The sequence below is a fragment of the Hemiscyllium ocellatum genome, chromosome 17 (genome assembly GCF_020745735.1).
Source record: "Hemiscyllium ocellatum isolate sHemOce1 chromosome 17, sHemOce1.pat.X.cur, whole genome shotgun sequence".
In the NCBI taxonomy this organism is placed as follows: Eukaryota; Metazoa; Chordata; class Chondrichthyes; order Orectolobiformes; family Hemiscylliidae; genus Hemiscyllium; species Hemiscyllium ocellatum.
In genome coordinates, this window is record NC_083417.1 from 16,854,681 (window position 1) to 16,878,045 (window position 23,365).

At 43.9% G+C, this 23,365-nt stretch overlaps 1 protein-coding gene across 14 annotated transcripts in view; it reads left to right on the forward strand.

Moving 5' to 3' along the window:
- Nucleotides 1-23,365, forward strand: part of gse1b (Gse1 coiled-coil protein b) — a 336,737-nt gene that overhangs the window by 247,600 nt on the left and 65,772 nt on the right. For all 14 annotated transcript variants that reach the window (XR_009645607.1, XM_060837970.1, XM_060837959.1 and 11 more), the window contains 3 exons: nt 8,292-8,491; nt 20,523-20,689; nt 22,820-23,014. Coding sequence is in view for 13 of the 14 variants with exons in the window: in XM_060837970.1 (XP_060693953.1) it covers nt 8,292-8,491; nt 20,523-20,689; nt 22,820-23,014 (562 nt within the window). In the remaining variant the exon portion in view is untranslated. The remainder of the gene's footprint in view (nt 1-8,291; nt 8,492-20,522; nt 20,690-22,819; nt 23,015-23,365) is intronic.

The following is a 23,365-nucleotide window of genomic DNA, read 5'->3' on the forward strand; positions in this document are numbered from 1 at the left end:
AATAAAGAGCTTCAATTTACATTGTTCTAGAGACTATGATAATTGTAAATCATAGTGCCGCCATATCAACTTCAGTGCTTCTCAAGTGGTAAACACTGGAGATCTGGGAATGGAGACTCTAGCTTTGTTTCTCTGTTGCAAATCATCTCCTTAAACCCATCTCCTCTGTCTCCTGTATCCTCCCCTCAAGCTTTCAGACATCTTGGTCATTGACATATGAGCAATCTGGATAGCTCCCTTTGTTATTTCCTCTTCCATTACCTGACCAGATCAAACTTCCTGTGAGGCTCCTCTCTTCCCTAAGTGCTGAATTTGCATCTTTAATGATTTTCAGTCCTATCTCCTCTGAAGTTCTCTCCAACCTCATTTCATTCCTGAAGCCTACCTCCTACTTTCTCGACCCGATTCCCAGAAATCTCCGCCTTCTCCTCCTTACTGGGCTTCCATCTAGGTTGATGTTGTTCATGGCTATGTGCCTTCTGCTGCTGTTTCTTTCATTCTCTTTTACCTTCACCATTCTCTCTCCTCAAAGAAAACGTATTGGTATTACTCGCTAACACAAACCTGCCATCTAGCCAACTGACTCCGGATTTCAGAACATGTAACATTTCGAATAAACAGTTGTGAAATATGGGAACATGTAAGAAACCTTAAACGTTGGGATAAGCTTTGATTTAAATGGTCAGGAGGCTTGACTGAGCAGATTGGCCACTAGTATCCATATAAGACTGGATCAACGTATGTGGAACAGAACACCACCCAATAATTGTTTTGTTTTGGGAAATGTTCAGTAATCCTGGTCAAATGTGATCTGGCGCAGTTCAGGAGCGGGTGGGCCTTGAACCTGGACCTCCTGATTCATAGGTAGGGACACTACCACAACAATGCAAAAGCCCCAAACAGGCTGTCTGGATGCTGCGATCAAGGACATATAACTGAAGGGAAGTCATTGGTTGATGAAGTGTTTCTGTCTTTCAGAGCCTGCTAATCGAACATATTTGGTAGTGTGCAGGATGAACACTAAAGCTGCTGGTTGCGCCTCTGCATCTGTCACTTTTAATCTAAATTTGTTCAATTAACTGCCTTATTTCCGTAAGAAGGAGGTTAATTAAGCAATTCATGTCCTTTCCAGAAGCACGCACTGAGAATTAAACTTATAAACTAAGACCTTTTGAATCATTTAAATTCTGCTCCCATTTTAATGGTATTGATTGTTAAGCTATCACAGACTCAAATAATGCCTTTTTTTAACCCGAGGGGATTAGTCTGCTAATTGTTGCTGACCTTGGACTGACAAGATAAATTTCCAGGCTTCTGAACTGATATCAACTAGTTCCTTTTAATGTTATGATTTTTTTTTGTTTAAGTCTTTCTTGAGTGCTCCCCAGCATTGGATTTGCAGAATCTATCCTTTCACACATAATGTTTTTAAAAGCTTTATATCCCAGGGGAACTCAATCCATTTCAAGGTAGACACAGAACAGAGGTGAATCGAGAGATGTGTTTGATACTGGGCCTCATTAATTACCTACATGTGGACAACCCTGTTACATGACTCCCTTTTATCTTCTGGCTAAGCTGTAAGGTTTTTTTTTACCCTGTACTTATAGTCGTGTTAGATGAGACAAAGCAGATATTCATTTCTCGAAAGAACCAAGCAGTTCACACTTCATGAAGGATTCAGTTTGCCCTTTGATATTCATGCAGACAATATGGCAGACTGAAAATGGCAGATAAAGTATGTGCAAAAAAGCATCTCGATGCCCCAGCATGTTAATTTTCCAAGAGCACTTAACGATACTGCCTGCCAAGGTCCAATTGTTAGAGCTTTGATTTAACTAGCATTGTACATTGGTCTTTGTGACAAGGCTGTTGCTCTGATCTGGATTGTATTTCCTGAAAAGATGGGAGGAAGCAGATTCAGTTGTACATTTTACAAGAGCATTGGGTAAGTTTAAAGATAACAATTGCAGGGGAAAGTTAGAAAAATAGGACCAATACAGATAGGTCTTTCAAAGAAACAGCACAGGTTGAGTCACCTCCTTCTATGCTCCATCACTTCCGGCAGGCTAGGAGTGTTCAGAGGGAAATACAATATGGTGCTAAAATGATTCCTGGGTAGACAAGCAAGAGGCTGGAAGAACACAGCAAGCCAGGCAGCATCAGGAGGTGGAGAAGTCGATGTTTTGGGTGTATCCCTTCTTCAGGATTGGGGGTGGATAAGATTCCTGTTATGAACCATATGACCCATGCCATGAGGCTACAGGCACCCATCTTACAGCCAGTTCAATAAAGACAGGACTGGCGAGACTTTGGTCCTGATAGCTTATTAGATGATGGCGAACTGCAGATGCTGAAGATTAGAGTCAAGATTAGAGTGGTGCTGGAAAACGCCACTTCATCAGGGTTTTTGCCAGATATCCTGATTTTCCTGCTCCTCAGATGTTGCCTGACCTGCTGTGCTTTTCCAGCACCACTCTAATCTTGACTCATTAGATGGTGTCCAGAAGTAGAACTAAGATTGAGTTTTGACGAGCTGTCTGGAAGCACAGTTACTGAAAGAGGAACACAGAAATGTTCAGCCACCAAAAGAGAAAATGCTGGAAAATCTCAGCAGGTCTGGCAGCATCTGTAAGGAGAGAAAAGAGCTGACATTTCAAGTCAGACTGACCTTTTGTCAAAGCTGACAGAAATGTTCAGAACTGCTGGAAGCTGATAAGCCACTGTAAAGCAAGACTGAATAAAGAAGTGGGCTGAGGCTAAATTACTGGCTGTCAACCCTTATCCCCTGGCTCCAGTCAAAAGGAAGGGTGATATGAAACAGAACTGGCAGATTTTTCATTCACAGTGGCAAAACCACAAGATTGCAAGAGATTTAATCAACAAGCCAGAGCATCTGCAAATAAATACACTTTTTCACTGAATAAGAGAAACTGTTACAAAGTATATTCCATCCTAACTCTCTCTCTCTCTCAAGAAGACTTTGAAAGCCACACGTTGGAACCCAAGTGAATGTAACTTATGAATGAAATTTGTGCAATATTAATTTTTACGATGAAGAAGAACCCAATGGTCAGTATGGGACTGCTTTAACACAGCTCACACAATCCTGTGAATTCAGGCACCGGACAGATGGTCTCATCAAAGGTAAAATGATCTTAGAGATCTAACAATGACAGCGTGACTGTGAAAGAAAGAAAACCTCATGCTTGAAGAAGATGTTGCTTGGAAGTTGTTAGCTGATAATCAACAGCTACACTGTAGACATGGGAAAACAGCCAGGTTTGTGCACAATGCAGTGAAACAGACCAGATCTGCACACCAGTTTGATAAGTGACTCAAGATTACAGTGGTGTTGGAAAAGCACAGCAGGTCAGGCAGCATCCGAGGAGCAGGAAAATTGACGTTTCGGGCAGAAGCTCTTCATCAGGAACTGTTCATGATGTCGATAATCTGCCCAGACCTTTGAAGTGCAAGGGAAGATAATAAGTATTCACAGAGAAGGACCAGCAGAAAGATCAAAGCTGAAGGGCAAGTTGTAAATATTCATAGAATCTTTTGAGTGTGGAAACAGGCCATTTAGTGCATCAAGTCCTTATCACCCTCCAAAGAGCACCCCACCCAGACCCACCTCCTATCTTATCCATATAACCCTGCATTTCATATGGCTAATCCATATAGCCTGCATGTCCTTGGACACTGTTTAGCATTGCCAGTCCACCTAACCTGGACATCTTTTGACTATTTGAGGAAACCCAAACACGCACAGGGAAACCATGCAAACTTCACACAGAAAGTCACCCAAGGCTGGAATTGAACCCAGGTCCCTGGCACTGTGAGGCAGCAGTGCTAATCACAGAGCCACCATGTCACCCTGGTGGTCATTGCATCAAACAAATGAAGCATGTCCTGTGTGAAGAAGAAGCTGATGGAGATAATTGCGACTGAAGTGTCAAATGTTGACAATCAAATCAAGTGTGGGCTACCAGTGAGATGTCATGTGAAGACCTGGCTGGTTTAATCGATCTCTTAGAGCAGGTTGCTAATATTGAGTCGAAAGAAGGAAAGTAGTTTCTAACTATTGCGATGAAGACAACAGAACAAGAGCATCCAATGAAAGTGAAATGCCAGGTAGACACTGGTGCTTCTTGCAACATTTGCCCAGGTCTGCTGAGAAGGTTTTGAAACTGAACCAGGGAGCACATCCTTCCGACAGATAGACATTGGAGGGAAATCCAACAAGCTGCATTCTTGTCATGCATGTAAAGAGACTGAAGCAAAAGGGACCAGCTGCAAATACATATAACGTTGAGTGCAGTTAACTGCGTAGTGAGTAACTTTGGGTACTTTGTAGTGTAAATGATGGTGCATGCAACTTTTTCTCGTGGAAAGGGGGTTGCTTGATTGGAAGTTCAATATTGTAGTTGGAGGAGATGGTGGTACATTGCTAATATCATCGGCCTAGAAATTCAGAACCCCAGATAATACTCCGGAGAAATAGGTTTGATGGCAAAATGTGAATTCAGTAACATTCTGTTATCTAATTTAATGGTGACAATGTAACTACTGTCAATTGTCATGTAAACCCATCTGGTTTACTGATGTCCTTTTAAAAAAGGAAATCTGCTGTCCTGGCCTGGCCTACGTGTAACTCCAGGCCGCAGCAATAAGTAATAAGCCTGCATCCTGTGAAGAGAAACAAAAAGAAATGTGCTTCTTGGCTTGCTGTAGTCATGTGACCTCGATTGTGAGGCAGTCACGACAGTTATCCATCACATTGCCAGTTCAGTAAAGACTTTATACAAGCTGGGCTGTCATCTGACAGCTTTATTTTAAGGAATGCCCAAGTTATAGATTTTCAGGCTAGCTTCACACTTGAGTTCTCTTGTGTCAAATTCAGGCAAATTTGAAATTAGAGATGGAAAGTGCAAGCCCAATGTTAGTGCCTACAGTCAGTTTTATTTTGGGCTTAAATTTCAACATCTTAATTTCTACTTTAATTCAAATGATGGACGCACTGGCTTCTCATTCTTGATTTCAGTTAATAAAGTTAATATCGTCTTGAAGGCAGCTGTGTGAGATCAGCAATACAAAACCTTCTGGTCTGTGTGCAGTGTCAAGTGCGAACGGCACAGGGGTCAGCTCTGAACCATCATATCCCCCCATTGTCTTTTAATTGGCAGCCATTGCACTGGCCTTCAATGTCCAGCATAGTGTAGTCCCATATGTTGGACCACCAGCCAATGATGGATCAGGAATCCATTTCTGGGGGGGATTCCATTTGTCATTAGGAACCGCAAAGAACAGGCTCCATTATTTGGCAATAAAAAAGTGAATTTGAATCTTTTTGTACATTTCTTTTTATATGTGATGAGTCGGAGAGCAGTGTACCAGTGCCTCACACTGTTACATAGAAACATTCAACCCTTGAACCTTTTCTGCCACACAGTGAGCTCATGGCTGATCTCTGGCCTAACTCTATATACCAGCCTTTGGCCCATGTCCCTAAACACCTTTGCTTAACAAAGGTTTATCTATTTCAATTTAAAACAAACAACTGGTCTGGCATCCACTGCTGTTCGTGGTAGAAGTTCCAAACCTCTACCATCCTTTATGTGTGAAGTGCTTCCTAAGATCTCTCCTGAATGGTGTGGCCCTAATTCTCAGACTATGCCCCAAGTTCTAGAATCACCAACCAGTGGAAATAGTTTATCTTTGTCTGTCCTGTCTTTTCTTGCTAATATTCCAAAGGCGTTATTACTAAATGGCAGTAGGCATTTGTTCAGTAAATATACACGTCCACAATACGGGCAACCGTGTTGTATGACTGGGCATGGTGTTTTCAACAAGTTTGTACATGTGACGAAGTTGGTTTCACCATGCCCTAACTGCCAGTTACTGACTTTAACTGGACAACACCTAGGCCTAATTTGTTGCATGGATCTCCTTAAAAAACATTTGGATGGGTACATGAACAGGAAAGGTTTAGAGAGACATGGGCCAAATGCTGGCAATTGGGATAGTTTAGGACTAATTTAGGATATCTAGTCAGCGTGGACAAATTGGATCAAAGGATCAGTTTCAATGCTATACATCTCTATGACAGTATACCAGAGGACTGTTATGGAACACTACCAATCACTTCTTTGGAGAGATAGATATAAATTTGAAGACAAAATGGACATAGTAGTCAGTTGTCAATCATACACCATTTCAACAGTGACTCACTTCAAGCAGCATAACGTGAGGGGAAAGTATGATTACTGTTCTACATTTTATTTACCTTGGTATATTTTCTTTCCTGTGTTTGTGATTTATGCTCACTGCTTCTCCTTCTATCGAATATCCAATGCTGCCTCCGAGCCTGACATACAAAAAAACCCACAAACCATCCAAAGCAAATGCCTGAAGATTTCTGGCTGTTCCCTGCATATTTCCAATGTAAATGAAACTTCCTGGAAACTGAGCACAGGTTCCATGTTGCTTGAAACAGATTTCTGTTCATTTTCAGAAATGGAGATTACTCTTCCCTTCAACTCACCAGGTTCCCTGTTCCAGAAACGAATGGCTTGCCCACACAAACCCATCAAGCTCGCTTAGAGGCCATTTATGGAGGCCTTGCCCTTTTACTGTCAACAACCTCCCTGCCACATGCGCGTGCACACACACAAACTCTCACACTCCCTTTATTCCATTGTATCCCTTATTTGCCATGCAAATGATTTAGCTCCATTGTCTTTGGTATCAACGGTTGTCCATCTAGAGCGCAGTAACAGCCTCCTCACACCAGAGAGTGTGTATGATTTTGAATTTCAGTTTCTGAGAATGCAGTTCTGTTGGTGGCTCATTGTACTTGAATTAACGTGAGTGTTGTTGCTTTCTTTATTTAACTGCTATGAACGTGTCACCAGTTGAATGTTATCAGAATTAAACTTCCAAGATTCCCATTCTCCTAGTGAAGTTAGAAACAACACTGAGCCTTATACAGGTTGTGGTGACGGGACCCGCTATTGTAATTGGATGTAAGGGTGCAGCAGATGTGCCTGCCGAGTTTTACAGATACAATTCTACTGGCAAACAAACCTTAGCATCCTTTCTTAAGCAGTGGCTCAAAAGTTAATCTGGTCTCCGTCTGAAGGAGCAAACCTGCACATTTACAGAGCCTTAGTCTTCTTTCGGATTAATTACTCTGTTCTGAAAATCTCCTGGGGCTGTCTTTCCTAAACAGAAAAAGCACCAGCTCTGTCTGGCTGAGGATCCACTTACTCCTTACATGAGTACAATTAGTGGGCGGCACGGTGGCACAGTGGTTAGCACTGCTGCCTCACAGCGCCTGTAGACCCGGGTTCAATTCCCGACTCAGGCGACTGACTGTGTGGAGTTTGCACGTTCTCCCCGTGTCTGCGTGGGTTTCCTCCGGGTGCTCCGGTTTCCTCCCACAGTCCAAAGATGTGCGGCTCAGGTGAATTGGCCATGCTAAATTGCCCGCAGTGTTAGGTAAGGGGTAAATGTAGGGGTATGGGTGGGTTGCGCTTCGGCGGGTCGGTGTGGACTTGTTGGGCCGGAGGGCCTGTTTCCACACTGTAAGTCTAATCTAAGTCTAATCTAATCTAAAGAATATTACACAATTACAAGTGGAACATAAGTCACTTCTAGTCCTTGATAGAATGCAAACCCATTTCAACAACACCAGTGAATGCCTTCTGACCTTGTAGCATCTGCATTTTATACCTTGAAGCCTGTAGGTCTCTTACAGGACTCTCGAGCACTGAGACTGGAGAAAGACGTGACCAGAGGCAAAAGAAGATATTTCTGCTCATTTGGAACAGGGTGCACTGGATTCCCGTAAATGGGACGGATCTGTGTCCGAATGGATATATAAATGTCCCTTAACTACTAACATTTGGCTTCATTTACAACGTTTAAATACTAATTTGGTTCATTTGGAAACACTTTGCCAATGAGGAGGTTGGGCGTAATTCTGAGAATTACGCCTAACTACTAAGAATTTGTAGTCTCAGCTGTTGATCCAGTGCAGCAGTAAGAGGCATTTTAATGTTAGACCTTCTTCCACTTATTGTTTAAAGAGTTGATAGTTCGTTGGTGTTCATAATCAGCACTGTAAACAAGTCACTTGTATCACAGATAATATGTTTCAACTGACCATATGGAAAATAGCTGATGCATTATCCGGCTAAATAATGTAACTAGCTCCATAAATGGAAGCTTTTGGAAACCTGTCTCTTAATTGAACACTTACTTGGAACATTTTTTGTCTGTTTGTTTTCCAGGTTCCTCAATAAGCAGTGAGTCCTCACCGGTTTCTTCCCCAGCAACCAACCACAGCTCTCCTGCCAGTACACCCAAAAGAGGCCCAATTGGACCCATCCTTGTCCCGACAGCCGGTCACAGCGTGCCCAGTACACCCCCTGTGGTGACCATTGCGCCAACTAAGACTGTTAATGGACTTTGGCGGAGTGAAAGCAGGCAGGTGAGTACATGCAAGCATTGGGTGCAGCTCAATCTGAAGCCACCGGGATTAGATTAAATTAGATAGATTACTTTAATTAGATTAGATTATATTTTATTTTAATTAGATTTTAAATTAGATTAGATTACTTACAGTGTGGAAGCAGGCCCTTCGGCCCAACAAGTCCACACCGTCCCGCCGAAGCGCAACCCACCCATTCCCCTACATTTACCCCTTTACCTAACACTACGGAAAATTTAGCATGGCCAATTTACCTGACTTGCACATCTTTGGACTGTGGGAGGAAACCGGAGCACCCGGATCTGGGGAAAATGGTGAAGAAACAGCCATGTCACTGGATTAGGAAGGTAGGTGTGGACTTGTTGGGTCGAAGCGCCTGTTTCCACACTGTAGAGACTCTAATTCTAGTATTCAAAGGGCCAACACTAATGCTTCCAGGGACATGGGTTCACATCCCAGTGGAGCTGCTGATGGAATTAAAATTCAGCTGATGAAATCTGGATTATAGTGTGAGTCTTTGTGATGGTGACAATAAAACCACCACTGATTGTTGTAAAAACCCTTCATTTGGTGTGGACTCCGATGGATCGAATGGCCTGCTTCCACACTGCAGGGATTCTGTGATGATTCTGGACTCTAAGTGGAGCGAACTACATTCACCAACCTTTGAAGTGAATGGGGGTTGGCCACAGGGTTAGAGTATTACAGGCTCAGTTTTCTATCCTCACAACCCCAGGAAGACCTGCTTTCAACATGGGTCACCCCGGTCAACATTCATTTTTGATTCTTCTGTTGATGTCTGTACCAGTGGGCTGCCTTTATTGCTTATTTGCAACTGGCAGTTGGGCCCAATCTTTTTCTCTGCTGTAGCCCATACTGGGCATTTTACATCAGGGTCATGTTTAAAAGTATTTAGAACAGAGAACATAGAACAATACAGCCCTTCGGAAGTGTAGACATTGTTGCAATGTAGGAGACATGGCAGCCAATATGTACTTTCCTGCAAAAGCAATGTGATCTCAACCAACTGAGGGGCATTTTTGGGCGAACCTTCTGACCTTAGCTCCAGCCTGACCAGCTCAGCTCCTGTTTGCTGTCCAAGATTAGCTGTTGAAGCAAGGTCAGGGACATGTCCCAAGGATGATGGTAGCTTTAAGGCTCCAGTGTCTGAATGTATCTGAAAAGATGACAGTCTCCAGATGAACTTGCTCAGAGATGCTGATATTAGTTGCCGGTTCTCAAGGGTTTTAACTCTTTGTGTGATGTTGTTAATGGAAGGGGAAGTTGACATTCAGAGTCCCGCGTGTTTCCACATTACTGCAAGTGAACACATGCTCCGCATGACTCCATTCTTAATGGATTAATCAAATTATTAGCCAAGTAGACTGGGAGCAGCAGCAATCAGTGTTCCAGCTAATTGTCTTATTAAGATACTGCTCAATAAAGCAAATTGGTTCAGGTGCGAGAGAGTAAAAAAAATGTTGTCTTCATGTCTCAGTCTGTGCTTGAAAGGCTGCCTTAATGAAATGAGCTAGGTGGGGAGTGAGGTAATCATGCCACAACAGACATTTATAATTCTGATGGAAAACGTGGATGCAAATATTTGGTTTTTGTTATGCTCTCCCAAAGAATAATTGATTCTCTGGGGTCCAAAAGCAAGCAGAATTTGTTTGCCTTTATCTGATTTGCATTCTGGTAATCCAATCAAGAGAAGAATCTATCGGTGGCCCATGCGTCGAAGTTTCTCGGTTTGCTTGTCAGACATTTATTGCATTTTAAATTAAAAGATGCAAGCATCGTTCTGCTGCTGGTTTAGTGAGTCTAGCCGGGACCGGCTCTGTATATGAATACTTCAGAAAGGAGAGAAGGAAGCTCCAATGTTTTGAGGCGCAGTAAATTGTTCCATTTTACAAAGCTCTTGGGTTCCTAAACTCAAATGTTATCGTCATTTATAGAGTGTTTTTAGTGGCAGCATCAGCTTCAGTTGCTCCAGTGCAGTGAACCGAGGGAAGTGAAATCTTTATTGAGAAAAGTGCTTTCTTCCTGAGAGTCTTGAACTCCTTTTGCTTGAAGGCTTCAGCCTCCCCCATCCGTCCCAGTCGGTTCTCAGGAGTGCTGACTTGTGTATGGATACAATTCCACATAGATGCTCCCAGCTCCCAAGACTGTTAACCAAGAGGCAATTCATCACTTTCTTTTAAAGAAGAAAATTGGAAATGACTTTTCTTGCTTGACTGCTCCATAGTTTGTCAGTGTTCAACGTTGTCAGTTAATTTACAAATCACTTCAATCATTTAGCTTTATGCAGGAGGTGTATGGATATAATGGAGAAAGTTCAGATAAAGATACTTTTTTCAGGATGACAGCACAACCAAGAGGTTACAGCACGTGGGGAAAGGATAGTGCACTTCTTTCCAAGAAAGAGAGCCTGGGGAAATGATGAGATAACACGATTAAAGTCCTTGAGATGACACAAGGTTGTGGTAGGCTGGATGTAGATGGGATGCTCCCACTGCGGGGGTGTGCAAAGCTGGGAACCAGACGGCAAAGTGCGCTTGAGACCACAACCAGATTGGCCTTGATCTTATTGACCAAATGGGGCCGAATGGCTTCCTTCTGCTCTCAGGTCCCTATGTATCACAGAGGTTAGCAATGAAAGTGATGTCAGAGTGCTCATGTCATTGAGCTAGTAACCCAGAGACCCAACATTATGCTCTGGGGACATGGATTCAAATCCCATCATGGCACATTAAATTCAATGAATAAATTCGTTTGTAATTATAAAAGCTCGTTTCAGTGACGGTTACCAGCCAGCTACTACGTAGTTGTTCTGGATGAAAAGATAACTGGCATTCTTACCTGATCTGGCCTACATGTGACTCCAGTCCCACTATAATGTGATTGACTTGTAACTGCCCTCTGACATGGCCAGGTAACCCACTCAGTTCAAGGGCAATTGGAGATAAGGAATAATATTGATGCATTTGAGGAAAAGCTAGATAAATGCATGTGTAAGAAGGATTGTAAGTATATTCGATGAAGTAAGTTAAAGTCACATAGAAGGAGTATCAAGCACAGGCTTTGTACTGTGTCTTATAGTTCAGCAGGCTGCTCTGGCCTCACAAAAGAGCTAGTGATTTTATTTTCATACACTGGTCCCTAGACAGGGGACACCATTTGCTTGTAGTGCCAAAAGGGGCTCCCTGAAATCAGTTCATTCACTCTGACCTTTAGGTGGGTTCAATGTCACAATGAGTGACCAAACACAGTATGACTTCATCCTCTGAGTCACCATTGAGTACAGATTGTAAGTGCTGTTTTGGCTATTCTTTCATTAAATAAAAGTGCAAAAGATGTTTGGTGCAATAGCCATGTCGACAAAAAAATCACACTCTAAACAATTCATAACAGCTTCCTCATGAGCTCCATCTGACTGGAGGTTCTAGTTACAGGAAGCTGAGTTAGTGAGATAGGAATTACATAAAAATACCACAGATGCTGAAAATCTGAAATAAAAACAAGATATGCTGGAAATATGCATCAAGTTGGGCAGCATCTGTGGACAGGAAACTGATTTGATATTTCAGGTTAATGCAGATGAATACCTGCATTAAAAGAGTGTTCTAGCTTACACAGAGCAGGACTAACTTTTCTCCCAAGTGCCTTGTGGCTTTTTGCCCAGTTGTAGAGAAACACTGTCCACGTGATACACTACCCTAATACCCACAAACTCTATTTAACAGCATTACCTCAAGCATATTGTGGAGTGTGTGCAATTATCCAATTGAAACTTGAATCTGAGTTAGCCGAGGTCTGTCCATCTATCGTGTGATATCTCCATGGTTGACATGAGTTTGACCCATCTCCTTGCATTTGCTGGTGCGAACGAGTTGAGCTGCATCATTTAGCACGAGTCAGTTCGAGTCTAACAGTGTTCACTGTCACAATCACAGAAAGGTTACAGCACAGGAGGAGACCATTTGGCCCAACATGTTTCCCCTGGCTCTGCAGGAATAGTTCATCATAGTGGCACTCATTGCAGCTTCCCGCCATAACCCTGTGCATTCTTCCTCTTCAGGTAAAACCCAATTCCCCCTCGATTGAATCTATCCCTGCCACTGTCAGGCAGCACACTTACAACATGAAAACTTGCCTCCTCCTCTCCCTGATGCTTCTTTTGAGAATCACCCTGAATCTGCGCCTTTCCATTCTTGATCCTTCCATGAATGGGAACAGTTCCTCCCTACCTACTCTGTGCAGTCCTTGTAAGTCTTGAAGTGCCTCAATCAAATCTCTCAACTTTATCTTCTACGAGGAAAGCAGTGCCAACTTCTCCAATCTGTCTATTTCTGGAACCATTCTTGTGAAACTCTTCTGTGTTCTTTCTCAGGTCTTCAACTCTTTTCTGTACTCTCCTGCTGCCCAGGATTGAAGTTATTTCTTCATTTGAGACTGAAGTCTAAAAGTTTGTCATAACTGCTTTCTTCTTGTAATCTCTGCCCCACTACTAAAACCTAGGATATGACACGTGTTATTTAATATGTCCTGCTGTCTCACTTGCTGAAGGAATTTGTAATGGTCACATTTCTCTCTTCATCTTCAGCTGGTGCCCTCTCCCTGCCCTCCTCTGTTTATGTCAAGGTCATTCACTCACACCTCCTTCTGCCTGAAATGCATTGAACTCTGGCTTTGACTGAACTGATGGGTGCAGCGTGTATACAATGTGAGTCTAGCTTTCGGGGGGTCAAGGAAACAGAGGTCAGACTGTGGTATGAGGAGTTGCAGTGGCAGCTGGAGCACTGTTCTGGAGGTTATCCCATTATCGTCTTATGTCGATTCTTAGGTTATAATGCTTGGTCCAATAGAGGGGAAATCTCAAAAATCAGCCAACAAACAAGAAATAACACTGCTCCTAAGGACTAAAACAGCCTCATTCAGCAAAGTTTGTTTTAAATACGTTAGGATCCAGTTCCCAAATAGAATGAATTGATGGAACAGTCTAGCATTTAGAATGAAGGCTGGGCCCATATCAAAAGAATGTCATTGGGGTTGGCATGGATCCAATAGGAATGGAAATGAATGGGTAGCCTGGAGTGGTTGTGGGTCTGTCCATGATTCTTTTCTCTGACTGACTGCCATTTTTGAGACTTGAGTTTTGTTCCATTTTATGTGCATCTTTCAGCCCAACTCACCCATGCTGGCTCTCTGAAAGGCGGGGGTGGGGGGGGTTCGTTCAGTTGGCTGGACAGCTGGTTTGTGATTCCAAATAATGCCAATAGCATGGGTTCAATCTGTGCACTGACTGAGGTTAACATAAAGGGCTCTTCTTTTCAATCTCTCCCATTCAATTGACATGTGTTGACCATCAGGTTGAACCATTGCTGGTCATCTTTCTAATAAGAGAGCAGTCCTGTGGTCTGCTGGGCCTCTGGCAACTTTACCTTTCTGGAAGAACTATCCAATTAGTTCTATTTCTCAGTTCTTTCTCCACAGCCTTGCATTCCCACCCAACACCCCCCTACCCCACCATTTCAGGTAAAGGTCCCCTTGAAAAAAAAGAATGCCAATGTTGCAACCATTGTGTGGCAGTCCAACACAACAAGCTGAAACTAGACACCACTGGCTGTTTTGCCAACTTCAACAGTCAGAGTTAAAGCCTGCTTGATGGAGTAGGCGCCAACACAGCAGCACTGAGGAAAAGATCCAGTAAAATGTAAAATAGCATCAGTGTGAATCATCATTATCCATGGAAGTCCACTGTCCTGGTGGGCTTCTCCATCAACAGTTTTGAGAGCTCTTGTGGCAATGAGTTGAAGCTCTGCTGGGTTGCTTTGGTCTTGTCCATAGCGACAGTGGTGGGAGCACTTGTGGCAGTGAATTCCAGATATCACACATTGATACCTACAAATCTTACGATTAAAGCAAGCCAGCTTAAATGCGATTCCTCATGCCGTGCATTGGTGCCAATCCGCTGAATAATTCTAGTGGCTTCTCTGACTTTTGTATAATAAATAAAAGTCCAAATTTGACAACCGCTGAAAATAGTCCATATGACAGCTGCATTAGCCCTACGTGTGTGGTTCCCTGTTTGTATTCCCTGCACGTTGCTGTTAAAATCTGCTGTGTAAGGTCTTGTGTATGGTTAAGGAGTGACAGAGTGTATACTGTGTAAACCAGCCACACACAAACAGTCTGTTCGTCTTCTCCTGGGTGCAACAATATTATGCTTGGCAGTTCAACTGTAAATACTGTTCATGGTTAGAATGCAGCAACAAATCAAGTTGTGTTTTGAACGAACTGGGGTAGTATTTTGGGAGAATGTTCTTGTTCACTGATCTCTTCAACTATGTGGTAATGCTTTTAAGTTGCTTTGTGGTTATGCTGCCCTTGTGGATTGTACTTAGTTGAACTGCTAAACAGTGCATGAAACAAAGGCTGGAAGGACAAGAGGCAACTGGCTACCTTTTGAGACTTGAGCTGCGTGAAGTGGGAAATACTTTAAACCAAGAGATGCTGGCTTACTGTTTATCCAAAGCCACAGTCCAGGTTGGTTTAGGGGTCCACTCTCATATTTTGTCTGGGAAGGCTAGGACATTGACGAGAGATTTGGATCTGCATCAAATGGGAGATGTCAAGCACTTTCCCACAGGATAAAGGAAATGTTTAAAAGTAACAGAAGGAAAAGGAAAAATAAGAAAATCATTTAGTTACATATTTCTGTGTTAGCAGTGTCCCCTCTCTTGCTGGATGCTGTATGAGGTAACTCCATTTCTCTCATAGAATGCTCCCAGATTCTAGTGCAGGACAGCATGAAGAGAACAGGCAGCAAAGAAACAACGTGCCACAACCACTCCGTCATGAAACGAAGGGAGGCTCAGTTCAAATTGGAGCAGCTAGTTTGTTGAGGATCACATGAAGTTCTCAAAAAGCAATCACCAGCCCTGAAGGGTCACTTTAACAGCCAACGTTATAGTCACTCATTTTGAATCTCCTGGCTTAGTCTGTTCTGGCATTAACGGAGCTCCCCCCCCACATCCCGACCTGCCCCTGGTGATTTGTGAATGCTGCAGCCCCCTTTCCGAACTCTGCATCTGCCTAGCACCTAATAGAGAGCAGTACCGAATGGGACAGTTAAACTGGCAGAGCAATGCCCTGAGAGCAGAGAAGGTTAAAAGGTGACCTCACTGAGGTGTTCAAAATTATGAACACTTGTACAGAAGGATATGCTGTTTCCACTGGTTGGTATATCAGTAACTAGCGGTCACAATGTCAAGGTTGTTACCAGGAGTGAGATGAGGAGAAACGTCTTTACTCAATGAGTTGTTAGGTTTTGGAATGCATTGCCTGGGAGAGTGATGGAGGTGGATTCCATTTGAAAGAGAATTGGATATTTATTTGAAAGCGATGAATTTCGAGGGCTATGGAGCTAGGGCTAGAGAATGGGATTAGATGGGTAGCCCTTTCAGGAGCTGATTCAGATATGGTGGAATGAATGGTTTCCTTATGTACTATGAAATTCTAAGCAATGCTTTCATTCTGTGAAGCCAGTATGAAATTAAAGCACCTTTTCCGAGATTGATCAGCTATATATTGACAACAATAACAATTAGTTGTGTTTTTCTCCTGAGCAGACAGTGGATAAGCAGGTTGATAAACTAATGGCCTACTCCTCTCCTGTGGTCTTATGCTAAACCAGAGGTGTCTGAGGAGATGTGGTCAGCGGGATTAGCCACTTCAGGAAGGCATCCAGACTGTTTTTGTGTGAGGAGGAGGGTCAACTCTTAGTAGTGTCTCATTACCAGACTTCAACCAACTTAATTTGATTTAAGTTTGTTGACCATGGACTTTATTTTTTGACTCACTGGGATTTTGTTTCTCTCTGCCTGCTCACTATGCATGATGGGAACTACTCAAACTGACGTTTCCTGTTTCTGTTAAATCTGTGCAGCTGACTGCTCGCTCAGTTGCTTTTGTGGCAGGAAGTTGCAGTAACCACAGGAAGAGAGAGAGAGAGAAAGGACCATTGGTAATTTTAGCTCAGAGACCATTTCAGACAACCCTCGGGACATCATCGAAGTCACAACCAGGAGGTTCATTCGCCCTCAGCACTGGTGGGGAGTTTGAATACAGATTAGCCAGAATTAGATGAAATGGATAGAACGCATTTGATGGGCTGAATGACTTCCTACAGTTTCTATGTCTCAATGGGGTTGCTGCCACTCCCCAGCGAGTCGTGTAACCATTGACATTAATGAGCTTCCAGACTTGATTTTGTGCAGAAAGAGTTTATAATCTCATATAAAAGCAAAAAATTGCAGCCACTGAAAATCTGAAACAAACATAGAATGCCAAAGAAACTCAGCAGGTCTACCAGGGAGAAAAACAGAAGTTATGTTTTGAGTCCAGGATGAATCTTCTTCAGAACTGAATTGTACCTGACTAAAGTAGTAGTTGGGTTCCTTTCATCAGAGCCTGGACCAAAAAGGACAATTTCCTGGTTTGGGTCATAATTTGCTGGGACCTGCTGAAACATTCATGTGTGACCATTAATTAAGTTTAACAATGACAACAAACACCTACATAGCACCTTTAACAAGGTAAAGCATCCCAAGATTCACCAAAGAGCCAAAGAATATTCAATTGGATTTAGTTATGATGTCCTTCTTGCAAAGTGTTCGTGGACTCTCCATCAGACCATAATCAGAATCAGACCACTCAGCCCATCATGTCTGCACTGGTATTCAATCTTAGCTTATATGTTTCTCAACCCATACTCCTGCCTTGTCCCTGTCGCCCTCTTCCCCAATTCAATCAAGAACCTATCTTAACTCCATCTTAAAGACACTCAATGACTTGGCATCCACAGCACTCTGCAGCAAAAAATTCCACAGATTGCCCACCCTTTGGCTGACGAAATTCCTCATCTCAGTTCTAAAGGGATGTCCCTTCACTCTTAAGGCTGTTCCCCCCTGGTCCTAGCCTCCTCTACTTGTGGAAGCATCTCCTCTGCGTACATTCTGTCCAGACCTCTCAGTATTCTGTAGGCTTCTGTAAGTCCATCTGTTCAGAGTCAATGAGTATCAAATCAGAACACACCCACCATGGAGACATGTGCATGATGTGCACAACAACATAAGGAGAGGCCTTAGAGGACTCTTCCTCCTTATGGAGCTGAACAAGAAGGAACATTAATTGCAGAGGTATGACCTATAAACCCAGAGGTTCTGCTGGAAATCAGGAACAACGTGTGCTGTTAGTAACATAGACTGATCCAGCAGAGAAGGAGTCCATTGCACCAATATGCTTATTTGTTAGAGTTATCCAATTCATCTACCCCCCCACCCCCAACACACCATTTACTATTCCCCCACAACAATGTTGTGCTTCTCAATTATAGTAGACAGCCCTTGTATTAATTACAGAATCCTGAAGGAGTGAATGATCTTTAAACTTTCTCAGCAGCTTATCTTGGACTGGCTGGGCCATGCAGATAAGGAAATCTCGATCCTACTCTTGTAAAGCATGTTGGGGTGTTTGTGCTGTCAAGTCGCCACTTAAATGCAAGCTGTCGTTCCAATTCCTAACCCATAATGGGTTCCACACACTTGAGGTTTACAAGTTCATAAGGTATAGGAGCAGAATTAGATCATTCGCCCCATTCGATCATGGCTGATGTGCTCCTCACCCCCATTTTCCTGCCATCTCTCCCTCTCCTTTCAACTTGTTTCCAATTAAAAATCTGTTTAACTCCTCCTCAGCAAGGTGGAGGCTAGCCAGCATTCTCCACTCCCTGACTGTCATCCACTGGTTCCTGAGTGTGGAGTGTCGATGGCAGGCTGCTTTTCAACAGACACTGAACACACAGAATGGACAGTTGGAGGCAAGAAATGGGTGCTTGAATCATATGGAACTGTACCCTAGCAAGGAGTCCAATCATTCAAACACTTCAGAACCAGATCATCTGGTTGCTTATCACATTTGCCATTTGTGGGAACTTACTGTGCTCAAATTGACTGCCCTGTTTCCCTCCACTAAAACAGCAACTGCACTTCAAGAGTTAGCTCATCGGCTTTGAGGCACATTGGGACATCCTGAGGCTACAGGAATTCAAGTTTTGTTTACCGTCTTCAGGAGCAGAGGAGAGAGAACCGGGAAGAATTTTAATGGCCAGTTAGATTCTTTTTTTGCTGAAGAAAAGCCTGTCTACTTCAAAGGGAGTGCAAGGGCCGTCATGTGATGCCTCTTTGATCTGTTGGAGTCGTGTTTTGCAAATCGAAAGTGCCTGAGTTGTTTTTTTTCCTCGGGTGGCCTGACATTGAAAAGAGCTGTGGGTCTGCACTGGCTCTCTGAACTTTGATTTTGACTTCTGTTGACATTTTCTGAATCACTTTTAACGCTTGGCCGAGCTCCCAGGGTTCCGGGGGAGGGGAATGCAGCCTCTCTCCCAGCAGCATGAAAAATTCACCGCCTTTTAAAATGGGGCTCCTTGAGTGAGAGAGAGAGAGAGAGAGAAATTGCCCTGGCTGAAACCTCTCCAGCCTCAATCCAATGTGGATCCACACCTCAGCTCAGAAATAACATTCCTGATATTTAATATGACATGTTAGCACGTTGCAGTCAGGAGGGGTCAGCAATTATCAGCGTGCACGCCTCCGCTAGAGCATGGCAATCTCTTGAGAGAGGAAATGGTTCACCAAATGTGACTTCCCTTCTATGAAATTGCAGCCACTACCCCTTCTCAAAAGTTACTTCTCAGCACTGCAAGGCCTGCGGAGCCAGGGCAATGCTGACCAAAATTTTCTTTTTTAATTTCTTTTTGTGAAATGGTAGCTTAAGGAAGATTTTGCTCTTTCTTTCATGACTTGTTTGCCTGAAGTTCACCAGCCACCCCTTTATTTTTCTTTCCTTTCCTGTCTGAAGATAAGGGGCCACAGCTGAACATGACGTTCCCAGTCTGGCCGCGTGTCAGGGAGAGGTGGGAAATGTGTTGGACGGTCTCCATTAGAGTGACTGTCCCCTTGAGCAGAGGTGGCGAGGAGGGGAATATAAGGACGACACAGAGGTGGTCCAAAGGCAGTATTGAAATGTAACGCTCAATTTGAACTCCTGTTGGGAGTTCTGCAGTTATGGGCCAGTGTCAGTGGGGGAGAAAAATTTGTCTCACCACAACCTGCGGCCTAATAGACTGACTGAATCCTGCATGATGGGCTCTTAGATTCCCAGTGGCTGGGCACAGGCGTCAAGTGGCAGGAGGTGTTGCCCTCGGAGCCTGAGGGAACAGGCCTCATGACAGATTAATGAGCAATAAGTGGAGAGGGAGAGGGAATCCAGAGGCATGGGCTGCCTAAGGTTTCCTTTTGATGGCCAAAGGAATCACTCCTGGGCCATAAGTTGGTGGTAAAATTGAAAGAACTTACCTTTTTTGGGGTTTATTCTAGTGTAAAATTTGCCCTCCTCCTGTATGGCCTCCTTCTGGGATCTGGATTCAAATCCCACCATTGCAGATGATGCACTTCTCCCAGAAGGAACAGTGGAGAAGAGGCATTTCAGCCAATTGAATCTATACTGACCGATCTTCCAGCACTTGACCCATATCATTGAATGCTGCGATACTTCAGGTTGTCCTCTCCGGGGTCATTCTTCACTGCTCAGGTTTCCCATTAAAATGTAACTGAAAACTGTGCTGTGTTCCACCCTCACTCACCCTAAGAAACATCATGCAGGGCACCAGGGTCATAGCCTTATCATTTTCAAATCGTCCCTCTACCTTGCCCTGCTCACTGGACGGTTAGACAAGGCTTCGGGTTTGAAAGGTTCATCTGAATGAAGAATCCACACAGTTTTGTTACAAGTGGAGCGTTTCATTTGTGAATTTGACTGTGATGAAGAGAAACAGTTTCAAGCAGATTCTGGCAGATCTGCAAAGGGTATGTTGCAGGGGCCTTTTGAAGGCTCACATTGCACATCTGACTGAGTCATAAATCAGGTGCGGGCAACGCTCTTTTAATTTTTCCTTCTTGCTTCTTTCCAGCCAGAACCAGTGTCCAGGGGCGCCAGCAGAGAGCGAATGCACACAGAGTCACAGCACCAGTCAGAGAAGGGAGCTCCATCAATCACGTCTCATCTGCTGGGCACCCCTTATGCGTTTGGCCTCACTCACAGCACGGTGGTTCAGGATTCCCGATTCCCTCCTCTCAAGTAAGTTAACGCAGCAGCGACCGGAACCTTTTTGTAATTTTAACAAATGAATTCTCAGGATGTTGGCATCACTGGCCAGGCCAGCTTTTATTGCCCATCCCTAATGACAGGGAAGCAATGGCCCAATGCCATTGGACTATTAATCCAGAGACCCTGATAATGTTCTGGGAACCTGCTTTTGAGTCCTGCCGTGTCAGATGGTGAAATTTGAGCACAGTAAATATCTGGAAGTAAGAGTGTAATGATGACCATAAATCCATTGTCAAAAAAACCCATCTGGTTCACTAATATCCTTCAGGGAAGGAAACTGGCTTCCTTACCTGGTCTGGCCTACATGTGACTCCAGACCCACAGCAAAGTGCTTGACACTTAACCAAATCCTGGTCAGCTAGGGATGGTCAATAAATGCTGTCTGGCCTACGACACCCTCATGTCGTGAATGAAGAAATCAAAACACAATTGTCCAAATAAGAGCCAACCACATTGCTGTGGGTCTGGAGTTACGTGTAGACCATACCAGGGAAGGATGGCAGTTTCCTTCTTTAAGGGACACCAAATGATAATTGACAATGGTCTTGATTAAACTCTTAATTTCACATTTTTGTTTTGAATGGCACCATCTGCTGTGGCAGGATTTGAACCTAGATCCCAGAACATTACCTGGGTCTCTGAATTAATAGTATAGCTATAATACCATGGGAAGAAATGGGTACCAGGCCATGGGTAGAAATGGGGTGGGGGGGGTGTGTGTGTGGGGGAGTGTTTGGTGAACAGTAGGTCAAAAGGTTAAACTGACACTCGACTGTGCACTAAAACCATGAGGAAATGTGCAACGTCATTTGTGTGGCCGTTCTTATTCCATTGTGACGGTTGCAAATCGGGGCCTTGATTATCTGGGCCCAAACCAGGTTGCCATGGGACCCAGCTGGCTAAAAGGAATGGAATCGCCAACTTGAATACTGGCCTGCCAGCATTTAAACAGCAGGAACGTGAAATCACCCGACTTGTAAATTGGACACATTTATTGTAATAAAATGTCCTGAGATTTCTCAAGGTGGGTTGGGGGTGGCAGGCAGTCAGCCACAAGGAGCTGTGTAAATCCGAACAGCTGCAGTCAGGTGGTGCCATGTGCTGCTTTGTTTCAGAATTGTAGTTTTGGCAGAAACCTGTTGCTCAGCCATTAAATGAGCCTATTCTGCGATCCAGCCCCATATTCATCCAGGCTCATTTTGAGATTAATGTCCTTAACATTTTGTTCACTTCTGGACAGATGCCAGAGAAACAGTTGCTGAGTCAGGCCAGAGCTGTACCTCATCTTCCCCATCGACCCCCTGCCCCCGTCAGTGTGTGACTGCCACTCCTTTTCCCTCACTAATTAAATGCCCAAATTCACCAGAATAGTTTTAACTGTATGCCCGGAGGGTTGCAGCTTCACATCCTGGAATGGACCCAGCTCCTGAATCCCTTCACCTCTGAACAATGCATGCCCCTTGTCTCTTCAATCACAAACACAGCGGCGTACTCCTGGCACAGCCAGATTATTGCCGTGTTGATCATTGTGTGTTCTCTGTCAGTTTGAGGAAAGACCATTTGTAGAGGTTGATTTCCCAAGCAGCTGGGGATGGGACTTCTCTATGCTGAGACATTAAGGCAAGTTGCTTGTCTTCCTGCGTCCGCCTTTATTGCCTACTGTTGCACTACACCATCCCCATGACTTGCACCCAGTACCATAAGATATCTTTCCAAGCTGCTGCTCTTGTCAGTCCTTTGCCAGTGCTGGTTCCTGGAGCTGTGAGGCAACAGTGCTAACAACTGAGCCACCCAGTCAGCCTTCAGGTCAGAAATCCAATTCACCTTATTCCATTGTGCATTTAAAGGTGCTGAAAGTAAATATTTGAAAATTGATTACACTTCAGGCCTTTAAAAGCATTTCTGCCAAGCCCACTTCTTTAATCAGATTGTTATCTGAAGAGATAATAACTTAAATTCTAATGTTAAAAAAAACTTCTCCTGGAGTTAAACTTTGGGTACAGATTTTCCAGAAAAGTTGTGGTAAAGGGTAGTGTTTGTTTCTGGAGGGCATTTGCTAATGCATGATAATGAAACTCGTTCTGATTTGACTCCCCACAGTCTGCAGCGACCCATTCCTCATGTGGTCACACCAGGGGGTGTGCAAGAAGAATATCTCCGCAGCTTCAGGCCGTATCACACCGGCGAGGAGCTCCGCATGCCTTCGCTGCCGCCAATGGGCCTTGAGGCAGCTGCGACTGCCTACTACCACTCGAGCTATCTCACACATCACCCATTCCCTCACCCGGCTTTTCGGTAAGGGAGACCTGTTCATTTTGTTGGTGCAGTTTGAGGCCTATTCCGTGTGTGTGTGTGTGTGTGTGTGTGTGTGTGTGTGTGTGTGTGTGTGTGTGTGTGTGTGTCGCGTCTAATGCTAGTGCGTGCATGATTGACTGGAGTACTTGAGTCTGTGTGAGAGATTTCATGATTGTGCGAGTATGTGTGTGAGAGACTGCCTGCAAATAACGCAAGTGTGTGCATGATTGCATGTGGGGATGCACGGGTAGGTAAAACAGAGCCTCTTTGGTTGTCATGCAGCTAATGGAGTCAGTGACATGCCACAGGAAGGCTCAGCCATTCCCTAGTTTGTGTTGAATGAAGGCAGCA